At 32.6% G+C, this 12,191-nt stretch overlaps 1 protein-coding gene across 4 annotated transcripts in view; it reads left to right on the top strand.

Moving 5' to 3' along the window:
* LOC115886683 (multidrug resistance-associated protein 1) overlaps window positions 1-10,826 on the top strand; it is a 51,045-nt gene extending 40,219 nt beyond the window's left edge. For 2 of the 4 annotated variants that reach the window (XM_030905942.1, XM_030905943.1), the window contains exons 19-22: window positions 8,106-8,519; window positions 8,574-8,727; window positions 8,810-8,963; window positions 10,206-10,826. In XM_030905942.1, coding sequence (XP_030761802.1) covers window positions 8,106-8,519; window positions 8,574-8,727; window positions 8,810-8,963; window positions 10,206-10,779 — 1,296 coding nt within the window. In that variant the 3' untranslated portion in view covers window positions 10,780-10,826. Of the gene's footprint in view, window positions 1-4,163; window positions 4,385-8,105; window positions 8,520-8,573; window positions 8,728-8,809; window positions 8,964-10,205 lie in introns of all 4 variants that reach the window. The other 2 variants (XM_030905944.1, XM_030905945.1) reach the window with 2 other exon arrangements.
* The last annotated feature ends 1,365 nt before the right edge of the window (window positions 10,827-12,191 follow it).

The following is a 12,191-nucleotide window of genomic DNA, read 5'->3' as shown; positions in this document are numbered from 1 at the left end:
TGGTTGCTGGGTTTTTTCAGTTTGTTATGAATCAGTTCATTTTTAGATGATCTGCATGATGTTAGATATTTAGTGGCTCTGTGCATGTAAAGGGATGCCATAAAAAATATAAGGTGATGATTGTTATGATCTAGTTTGGTAGCATAATATCTTTTTGAGAGAGTTAAATGTATGTTATAGCAGTTAGTGAATGACTGTGATTGAAGAATGATGTAATTTGAATATTAAACACTAGTAAAAGAGAGAAGTGTAAATTTAAAATTAAATTTTATTTCTTTCTAAATTCCTTAAGCATTAACTAGTTTTTTGGTACTTTCTTAACAATGCACAGTTCTGTTTTTTACATAGCTATCACAGTGTGCTCTTCAGAGGTGAATCTGACGGTAGCGTGTCTGAACGCAGCGTTCAAGATTCACGCGCAGCTGCTGCGCAACGTGCTGCGCCAACCGATACGATTTTTCGAAAGTCAGCCCATCGGGCGCATCCTGGCCAGATTTTCAAAAGACCTGGGCGATACGGATGTTGATTTACCGTTTAATTGTTACGAGGTAGTCGAAAGTGGACTCATTGTAAGTGAGTTTTGTTGTAGTCGATGATGGAATGACGTAGACGATTGTTGCAAGATGTTAACATTTATGCCAAGATTTATTTTAAGTTTCAGTAGCGAATGTTCTCATTTTTTTTGTCCTTTTTTAAGGTAAAACAATACTCTGACTTGGTTTAGAGTAATATTATGCTGACCAATGTTTTTTAAATTCATCTTTATGTTAGAAAATATTACTATATAGTTATAAAATAAGCATCAGTATAGATATATACTTTTTGGATGTGTTGTATGCATGAAATTGGCATTTTATTATTTTTTAAATCATAATATTTGTTCATTTCTATTGTACCTCAATGAAAAATCAATATTTATAGAAAGAGGGTAAGTATAAATATTATTTATTTTTACTGGTGATGGTAATGATAACAGTTTTACTTCGATTTTCTTAAGGTAAGTGTTACAGAATATTGTTTTATTTATTAAACAGTAACTGCTTGCTTTTATAACACACCCAGTATCATCATAATGAAATAATTCATATTACATGATGGATTTGGCATTTTCTAAGCAGGAACGAATTAAATGCGTTAAATATATATTAACGATAATATTTTCGTCATGTAATATGAATATTGCATAGTAAGAAGCATAATGCTGAAGCATAATCCACCGCTTTTCTAACCTGTAACTAACATAACCTAATCATACTTATATATTTAAGAAAATGTACAGGGTGGCTCGAATTCGACGCTCATCATTGGGATTTCGTAAACCGTAAGAGATACCGGATCGGCTAAATGGAGTCAAAGTTGCGCAATTTGATGCTCAATAAAATGCCGTATTGCATTTTTATTTTTTATTTTTTTTTGCATAAAATATTCTGGTCATGGAATTTTCTGTACGAAACGTCGGCAAATATCAAAGTGACTATATATAGTGTTTTAAGAGTGATGAAAGGATTTAATTAAATTGAAAAAAAAAAACAGATAAAAAAAATTAAGTTGATGATGGTCGCCAGAAGCCGAACCGTCAGAGTCAATATTTAATCACACAGAGTTATAGAGCAGAAATAGTAGCCATGAAAATGTGTTTTTCATTTTAAGTTATCTTAACAAATAAAGCCAGAAAACAATAGAAAACAAAATTGAAAATTCCGTTTTTTTTTCGAATATATTCGGAAGTATTCGGAATTTTTCAAAATGCAATACGGCATTTTATTGAGCATCAAATTGCGCAACTTTGCCTCCATTTAACCGATCCTGTATCTCTTACGGTTTCCGAAATCCCAATGATGAGCGTCGAATTCGAGCCACCCTGTACAATAATATTTCATGAATTTTCGTGGCAAAATTCATGCCTTTTGATGTAATGTTTCTTTAATTAACTTTTCACTTTTTATTATTTTTAGTCATGAATTGATTGGGTAGTTGAAATCGAAATTTATCTTACAGTGTGTTCTTTTTAAAGCCTACATCGCATATACTTTTGTAGTTAAGCTCTAATCTTCTATCTTGGTCTTCTAGACCAACCTAACAGTACAAGAGTTTCCAAGACATACAAATGAGATGTAAACAGTCACTCATTATACTCAATACATTTCTAATATACAGGGTGTCCTATTTAAAAAAAGTTTATATCAATAACTGTGACATTTGACAGCGTGTGACATTTTTGATAATGCAGTTAAAAGTGGGACAAAGTAAAATGAAAGCCTTGCTATATACGATGTAGGCATAAAACCTTTGAATAAAAAGATTAAAGAAGGAGTATAATGCTATCCATGTATGCTATACTTAGGTGGGGATCCTCGACAGTTCTGTTTGACGATTCATTTGACACATTTGAATTTTATTTTAAATTTTGTGGATTTGTCTGTCTTTACTGAGCTTATTTTATATTATTTATTATTTATTCTACTTCTGATAATTGTTTAAAGGTAGTCAATCAAGAATTTTGTTGCAGAACTTAAATTAACGGTTACACTATTGCGATTAGATCTCGGTCAAAAATCAAGGGAAATAATGGAATAACTTTTCGCTAGTAAGTGACTAGATAATATACATGCGTGTAGTAAACGGATCATTTATGAAATTAGTTATTAATTAACTAATTATATATATTTTTTGCTTTTATTTACTACTTATCAAAGATTAAATGTCAAAGAATTTAGATACCTACTTCAGTTTGACTCACCTCCTTCAGTAGCGTATTTGATGTTTGTGTTAATAAATGATTATTATAACTTATCTATTTTTATTAGAATTATATATTTTTATAACAATTTACCAATATTTATTGACAACCTAAAATAAAACAACGAATTATTGAGTCTACCCTACATCATATTTTTACACGTTTTGAATAAAATCGAAACGGCATTGATAAACCGGAATTTAAGTCACAGATTAGGTATCCTATAAATATACAGATAAAAATCTTGTCCCTAATTCGTGGTACGAAAATTGTTTTTTATGACGATGTGCAAACGAGTCAAATTTCCTGTGCGCAAAAATAAACTCTCGTAAAATAACAATAAACAGCGTAATAGAGAGATATCGCTAAACCGAATAGCGTGCATGGACGTTAATAAGGCCAGGTGTTATTTCCTTTACGTGAGGTGGTATTAACTCTCTTCATTTATAGTTATCGGATCGGAAAGAATTCTGATCGCGTCTCGTCCGCTATTTAGACTTAACCTAACTTTGAATTTAAAACTTTGAAATTGTTTTGTTTACTAGGTATTTTAAAACTAAAGGGCTAAAGTGCTTATTTCCAGTGCTTTATTGTTCAACGTCTGCCAGTGGGTTTAGGGCAACAAGCAACAAATTCTCTTAGAAGGGCTAAGTCGTCATCTGCTGTAAACCTAAGACTCTTTATTGGTTCTTTAGTATTGGAAGAGGTGGAATCCATATTTTGAGCCATATTTACTTAATTAAAACTAATCCCCCAGCTATTTAAATATCAAATTACCTAATAAAACTAAAGCAATAATTCAAAACAATTCAAACATAACCTAAAATAAAAGATCTCGCCGGCCGGCTCCGGTTGTCAAATACCCGCACATGCCCATTTAAGCAATTTTTAAACGTTATCAGAGGTTATTTAGAAAGAGCGCTTGGTGTAATTGATCCGCAAATTACGTCAGGCGGTAACGTTATTAGCGGGTATTGCGTTAAAAATTGACTCGGGCATATCGTAACCATGATAAGGTACGCGTAAATACTGCATGACGCTATTCGGTTTTCCGATATCTCTCTAATAACTATGCCGGGCAGGCGCTGTGCACAATTTTAGAGGCCATAAGTGGGCGTGCTATGTGCGCAAACTAGTCACCTAACTAGTGCCCGATTCCGAAAATTGGAACCACGAAAAACAATAAAGAAAAAACAAAGATTATAATCTGTATAATCTGTGTTTAAGTGGGCCATTCTAGGACCCCGTAGCCTTCGATCTAAAATTTTTGATATGCTCCTTCTTTAATCTTTTTATTCAAAGCATAAAACCAACCACTAAAAGATACTTTCTCTATTTTCTTCCATTTTATACAGTTTGTTGGTTTCTTCGTTCTTAACCTGTCTCTGCTTAAGTCCACATCTCCATTATCCATTCTTTTCAGCATTCACGTCCTTTTTCGCGCAGCTGATCCCAGACCTGGGCTGTCTGAAGGCCGCCATCATCGTGCATAAGTATATGTTGCAGAACGTCATGCGTTTGCCTTTGGTATTCTTTGACACCACTCCTTCAGGAAGAATACTGTCCAGGTTTTCCAAAGATGTCGAGGTGGTGGACGATACCTTACCCTGGCTAATCGTCGATAGCATATATTGTGTATTTGAGGTATTTTGACTTAGTTTGTTATTTTGGGTAAGTGTTTACGGAAAGGTGTTATTGATTCCTAGAGTGTTTTAAGAATTTATATTTGAAAAAAAAACAGAAATTTGTACTTTATTGGTTTGTACAGGGTGTCCCACTAAGAATAGCTCTCGGCTGTATCTCGGAAAGTATTAGCCGTAGGGCCTACGGAAAAAAATATTTATAACTAAAGGGGCTATGAGAAATTGCTGGAAATTACTTTCAAGTTTGTAAAACGGCCGCTAGAGGGCGCAACTATTATGGAATAAAATAAAATAAGAAAATAGAATTTTTACAGAATTTTGCCTAGATAATGGGTACTATAAATAATAGCTTCATAACCTTCAGTAAATTTTGGATTTTTTTTGTTGGAACCATTTTCCTCTATCTGCTAAAATAAAGTGGTGGGGGAAGGTTAGATCTATCTTTATTTAAATGTTAATAACCCCGGACTGGATGATCAGAATCCAACAAACGAGGGCTCGTTTAAAAGAGCGTTTCTTACTCTATATTATACATACCATAAAAATAATAATATTAAGATTTTGAACGTAGACGCTAGGGGGCGATTTCTTACAATTTAACAAACATAGCGCGTTTTTTCAAAAAAATTAAATACGATAGTATATGTAATTTTAGCTGATAGTAAAGAGTAGTAAAAGCTTAAAAAGTCAGCGAGAACCGCATCTTGATATCTTCTTTCAAACCGAAGATATTAGCAAAATTATAATAAATAGCAAAAAATAAGCCCGTAATTACGTAATTTTTACAACACGGTATCAGTGGCCCTCTTGATTATGCCCATTCTAACAAAAAAATAAGATAGAAACAGTTAGTTTATTTTAAAATTGACGAAATACCAAAAACCATAATACCAGATGTATTATTATTATCTAATAATTAAGATATCAATAACAGTGAACAAGAAACGATGATTCAGTGAAGTCATGATAGGCTTTGGAAAAAAATGCTTTCGACGTAATAGTATAAACATCAAATTATTATTAGATCAACATTTTGATAGTCTTTTATCTTTTGATTGCTTTTTAAAAATGTCAACAACTTCAACTACTTCAAATCATAAAGGCATTTTGAAAAAGCAATTAAAAGATAAAAACGCTGCTAAGACTATAAAAATGTTGATGTAATAACAATTTGACGTTTATACTATTACGTCAAAAGCAACTTTTTTCCAAAGTCTACCATGACTTCACTGAATCATCGTTTCTTGTTCACTGTTATTAATATCTTAATTATTACATATTAATACATCTGGTATTTCGTCGATTTTAAAATAAACAAACTGTTTCTATCTTATTTTTTTGTCAGAATGGGTATAATCAAGAGGGCTACTGATACCGTGTTGTAAAAATAAGGTAATTAAGGGGTTATTTTTTGGTATCTACATATATAAAATGCTAATGTTTATCTGTGTCGTCTCTACTGAAGTAACGACTTGCTCTAGAGAGTTGCTTTTTTTTACTAAAAGATAGCTAATTGGCTCTTCTAAAAACTGTCGTCGCCGGATTTTTTGTTTTTCATTTAATTAAAAAAAAATAGAAGTATTTTTTTCATGATGTCGTGGCGGATGCGCCAGGCTTCAACTAGTTTATTATAATTTTGCTAATATCTCCGGTTTGAAAGAAGATATCAAGATACGGTTTTCTTTGACTTTTTAAGCTTTTACTACTCTTTACTATCAGCTAAAATTACATATACTATTGTATTTAACTTTTTTTGAAAAAACGCGCTATGTCTGTTAAATTGTAAGAAAGCGCCCCCTAGCGTCTACGTTCAGAATCTTAATATTATTATTTTTATGGTATAATATAGAGTAAGAAACGCTCTTTTGAATGAGCCCTCGTTTGTTGGATTCTGATCATCCAGTCCGGAGTTATTACCATTTAAATAAAGATAGATCTAACCTTCCCCCACCACTTTATTTTAGCAGATAGAGGAAAATGGTTCTAACAAAAAAATCCAAAATTTACTGAAGATTATGAAGCTATTATTTATAGTACCCATTATCTAGGCAAAATTCTCTAAAAATTCTATTTTCTTATTTTCCATAACAGTTGTGCCCTCTAGCGGCCGTTGTACAAACTTCCAAATAATTTCCAGCAATTTCTCATAGCCCCTTTAGTTATAAATATTTTTTTCCCTAAGCCCTACGCCTAATACTTTCCGAAATACAGCCGAGAGCTATTCTTAGTGGACCCTGTACATAATCTTGGACAAGTCAATGAGGTAAGAGATACTATAAGAGGTACTATAATATATTTTCAACCAAATGAGGGTCATCATTTGTCATTTCTAAGTCGACTTGGCGCTGTTTTTTCGATCGTACTGTATATTTATGACGTAATTAATGTAGTAATCAGCAATGTGTGTGGTTGGCATACTCTAGGAGTTTGTTATACGTTTTCCTAACCACTTTCTATGTAACTGAAGGAATATCATGAACTACATAATATGAGTAAAACCGAAAAGTAAGTTATTTCATACAGTAAAATGAATTAATGTATTTTGTGCACGTTAATGTAGGTTAAGTAATTAGAAAAATTAAGTTTTTAAATATTAAATTTATATGATATTGAATTTTATATTCTGATGTTTCTGTTAACGTTTTGCATGTTTGTTATTGGTGGATTTTCTCTCTTATTTATAGATAGTGCTAGAGGGAATATAATATAAACAGCAACAAAGTTGTAACTGCTATTCCAAACAAAAAATTTTAAGTGCTTTATATATTTTTGAAAAGCAATTTCATCCTTTTTTTAGAAAATGAAAACCGTTTTTATTCTACATACATATATTCTGTTATTTGAAATTGTTTAAAGTAAATTAATTTACTTATTTAAATTAACAGTAGGTACTTTGGTGTACTTTTTAGATATTTTTACAAAATTATAAAACCTTTAAATTTAATACATAATATATAGGTTCTCTAAGTAAGGTACAGCATTTTAAGTGTTGATTTTTAGATCATCTTTTGAAAAAAAAATTAAATATGTCCATAAGAGGTATTTTTTTGCTACAGGGTGAAAAAGATTTAGGAAAAAAAGTGTTCTTCTATAGATCATGCCAAATAAACTTTTAGTCACGTGATTAAGCTTGACCGGCACAGCGTTGCCCACTTTTACATATTTTCTTGTAATCACAATATTTTAGGAAACAAAAATAAATTAATTATAAATATATAAACAGTTATGGTTTACATCAACAAAACTCACCTCCTTAACACGACTTAAGGGAGAAAATATTTTAATATGCTTGCGATGAGTTTTTTGCAACAACTATTAAGCTATCTTGTACACTTCGCACTAAAAGAAGTTCTAAAAAGAACAATGTTCGACTGCCAGGTCTGCTAGTAAACCTTTTTAAGTTTAAAGTATCACAATACGATTCATTCAAATTAAAAACTCGTAATACAAAACTAAATTGTCAAAACGAATAACAATAATGTCAGGAAATAAATAAATAAAAGTGGCAACTTGACATTTTTTACAGCAGAGATACCATTTCAATCCCCAGCGAGAAATTTAACTTCCAGTCAGCAAAATTAGAATTATTTTGCAAATTTAGCATACCTTGTAGCTCAAATTATACTTCTCTTCAAAAAAAAATTTCTCTGGAAATGTCATATTTTACTTAGAATACAATACAGGTTATATTCTTTTACTTAAACGTAATATTACTTTTTTAGGTTATCGGTACACTGGTAGTAACCAGCTTTGCCACGCCCCTTTTCATTATAGTAATCGTCCCCATCGCCCTCCTCTACTACTTCATCCAGCGATTCTACGTCGCAACCTCACGCCAACTGAAACGTCTGGAATCCGTATCCAGGTCCCCCATTTACTCCCACTTTGGAGAGACTGTCAGTGGCGTGCAGGCGATCCGGGCGTACAATCAACAGGACCGGTTTATCAGGGAATCAGAACATAAGGTGGACTTGAATCAAGTTTGTTATTATCCTAGTATAATATCGAACAGGTGGTTGGCTGTAAGGTTGGAGATGATCGGGAATCTGATTATACTGTTTGCTGCGTTGTTTGCTGTTTTGAGTAAGGACCAGCTGCCTGCTTTGGTTGGGTTGTCTATCAGCTATTGTCTACAGGTGTGTGATTTTATTAACTTAAAATATATCCTCTGATGTTTTGTTTTTTGGTAGATTACTCAAACGTTGAATTGGTTGGTTCGTATGACATCAGACGTAGAAACCAACATTGTGGCTGTTGAACGTATCAAAGAATACGCAGAAGTACCTCAAGAAGCAGCATGGGAGATACCTAATGAAGTTATGTCTAAATCTTGGCCCGAAACAGGTAAATATTTAAAAAAAAAATTTTTTTTGTTTTTTTTGTATATTGGATATTTTTATATGTATGCTTATGTTTAATATTATAGGTGCGGTAGCATTCAAGGACTTCTCTATCAGATACAGGCCAGGGCTTGATTTGGTGCTGAAACGTGTCAATTTCGTGGTTAAGGGAAGCGAAAAAGTCGGTATAGTTGGCAGGACCGGAGCAGGAAAATCTACATTGACATTGGCATTGTTCAGGTAGTGTAATAACCATATTAAGTAATACGCTTATAACGCTAGCAAAAACTTTAACCATCCTCCAAGAGAGTGCTATGGCAATATCACGCGTAATGCTGTAAACAAGGATGGTAGGAGGAATCCAAATCCACCTACCAACTATTTCATACTCGAGCCATGTAGTATTTTTTCCTTATACTAAGGGCTGGCAAAGGTTAGTTTTGGTCAAGATTTTCCTATGTAAGAAGAGTATAATGCGTTTATAATGTACTGAACAAAGAGAGAACAGTAAAAACGTTGCCAAGCGTTTGAAATAAACCGAGTAACTGCGCACATTGCTAAGAGACGTGGAAGGGGATATAGCAGATTCGTCGTGATCGACCCAATCAATACTTCAAATTCTAGAAAAGGTGTTCACGATTTAATTACGTCTCGTGATGCTTTATTTGTTTATTTATTAACGAGTTGTTGTAATTTTCCCTATAGCTTGTAAATTTTTAAGTGCAAGTTAGAAACACTTGCACTTTTGGTAAAAACAAGTGGAATTGAGTTTGTGTTCGACAGTGGTCGCGCTATTAGAACTATGAATTCAAAAATCGATATCTCGAAATCCATTAGAAATAAACGATTGTAGTTTTTTTTTCAAAATATTTCTTAATATTTCTGCTATATTTTATTCGCAGACAGTATGTGAAAATCTTTATAAATAAAAAAGTTACACGATTGCTGAAACGATATTTTGAACTTAGATATCTTTTCGAAAAAAAGTCTTTTAAAAATAAGCGATTTGCGATCGTAATTTTACTTTTATTGTTAGGGAAAGGCGTACCGGATAAATGCGGCAACGCCGCAACAGCACACCGTCGCATTTCTCTCACTCCGACTTAATAAGATCCCTATGCGACTTACTTCCACACATGTAAATACCGACCCAAAAGTAAGAGTTGCCAGCATGGTATACAGCATCACGTGTAGGTTTTTTTTCTTTATAGTAGTGAGGTAGTTGACCTCACAGATCATAGATTTAAAAAAAAATTCTATATTGCTCCATTTTGTGAGAAAACTGAAAATAATAACTTATCTATATTCTCAATAAATTGAGTTTAAAATATATGTGATTTTTTTACGAAAATTTTGAATTATTAGCATGGTTTAAAATAATTTTTTTCTACTATTTAGAAGTCAGTAATGTTTTATTTTTAAATTTTTTTACCCGATGAAGTGTCAAACTATGAAAATACCTTTTTAAAATAAATTTTTCAGAATCATCGAAAGCGTAGAAGGCCAAATCCAGATTGACGGTGTCAACATCTCCACCATCGGCCTCCACACACTCCGTTCCCGTCTCACCATCATCCCTCAGGACGCTGTCCTCTTCTCCGGCTCCCTCAGGATGAACCTGGACCCGTTCGACACCCACAGCGACGAGGAAGTGTGGAGAAGCCTGGAACAAGCCCATCTAAAATCATTCGTCAAAGGCCTTCCAGCCGGATTGAATCATGAAGTCACTGAAGGCGGAGAAAATCTGTCTGTAGGACAACGACAATTGATTTGTCTTGCCAGAGCTTTGCTCAGGAAGACCAAGGTGTTGATTCTGGACGAAGCAACGGCCGCGGTCGATCTGGAAACTGACGATTTAATCCAGAAAACTATCAGGACGGAGTTCAGAGAGTGTACTGTGCTGACTATAGCGCACAGGTTGAACACAATCATGGATTCTGACAGGGTTGTTGTTCTGGATAAGGGTAGGATATCGGAGTTCGATACACCAGCGAATCTACTCACGAATTCGCACAGTATATTTTACGGGATGTGTAAAGATGCAGGGTTGGTGTAAAGAAAAAAAAAAGGGAATAGGAAGGTTTGAGTTCATGATATTGTAAATCGTGAAAAATACGAAGCCTTCAAATACTTGAATTTTTGATATAAGTTACCTTGAAAGATCGAAAAACGAATTGTAAAAGATTTTTTTTAAATCCACCCCCGAGAAGGGGTGAAAAAATAAATAAAATTATTTTTTCGAGATTTCGAAGAAACAGTGAGGACTAGAAAAAAAGGGTTCAAATAAAATTAGATTTAGATCGTCCAATTTTACATATAAATGATCTCTATACTTTTTTTGCTCAAATCAAAATTAACCGAGATAAGGTGGCTAGAAACTAGGGGACAGCTTTTATTGAAAGAAAAGTTTCAAAGTCCTTACCATTTCTCTGAAATTTGAAAAAAAAAACAATTTATTTATATTTTTCACCCCTTCTTGGGTTGAGTTTAAAAAAATATTAATTGAAATTTATAATTTTTCAAACAAATTTGAATAGAAGTGTTAAATATATGAATTTTTCAGCAACTTATAATTTTTTTAAATTTCTACCATCATCCCCTAGATTCTAGCCACTATATCTCGGTTAATTTTGATCTGAGCAAAAAAGTATAGAGATGATTTCTATGTAAAATTTGACGCTCCACTACTTTTATTTCAGCTTTTTTTTCTAGTTCTTACCGTTTTTTCCGAAATTTCGAAAAAACATAATTTTATTTATTTATTTCACCCCTTCTTAGGGGTGAATTTAAAAAAAAATCACAATTGTTTTTGGATCTTTCAAAGTAACTTATATGAAAAATTCAAGTTAATTCAAGTATTTTGTGATTTGCAATGCTGTGTACACGGCTTTATACAGGATGACTCAAATTTGAGCCAGTTGAAAGTAATCTGATTTTTTTTTGTTTGTAATTTGTAAATTACAGGTTTGTAATTTCACACATTTCTTTATATCTTTTGGTGATTGAAATTTATTGAAAGATATTATTTTACTTTTAATCATATATTATGTAGTGATAGGCTACAATCTCAGACACCTTGGTTATTTAATATTGTTTTTAAATGAGATTCTCCTAATTTTAAGTAAACTGTCATCAGTGACAGCTTGAATTTGTACTTGTACTTTTGTGCTGGCTCTTTAGAGTAATGGACATAAATATAGAAATGTCATTTATTATGGTTGCAAATGAGTCTAAAAATGATTTTATTTTGAACTTCTAGATGTAGCAAATACCAAACGATCGAAAAAAAATCGGTGTCAGAGATGACTTGGAAATTTAGATCGTCTATCATTTTACATATAAAATTATATGGGTAATGTAATCGATCGTTATTTTTAAGCTAATTGGATGGCGTTTTTTTCTCGATCATGGTCATGGATTTCTAATAAAAAATATAAATCTTCAATTTGTTTTTGCGCTGAATTCATC

The sequence above is a fragment of the Sitophilus oryzae genome, unplaced genomic scaffold, assembly GCF_002938485.1.
Source record: "Sitophilus oryzae breed Bouriz unplaced genomic scaffold, Soryzae_2.0 scaffold_494_pilon_pilon, whole genome shotgun sequence".
NCBI classification, from domain to species: domain Eukaryota; kingdom Metazoa; phylum Arthropoda; class Insecta; order Coleoptera; family Curculionidae; genus Sitophilus; species Sitophilus oryzae.
This window is presented reverse-complemented; position numbering and strand designations above follow the sequence as displayed.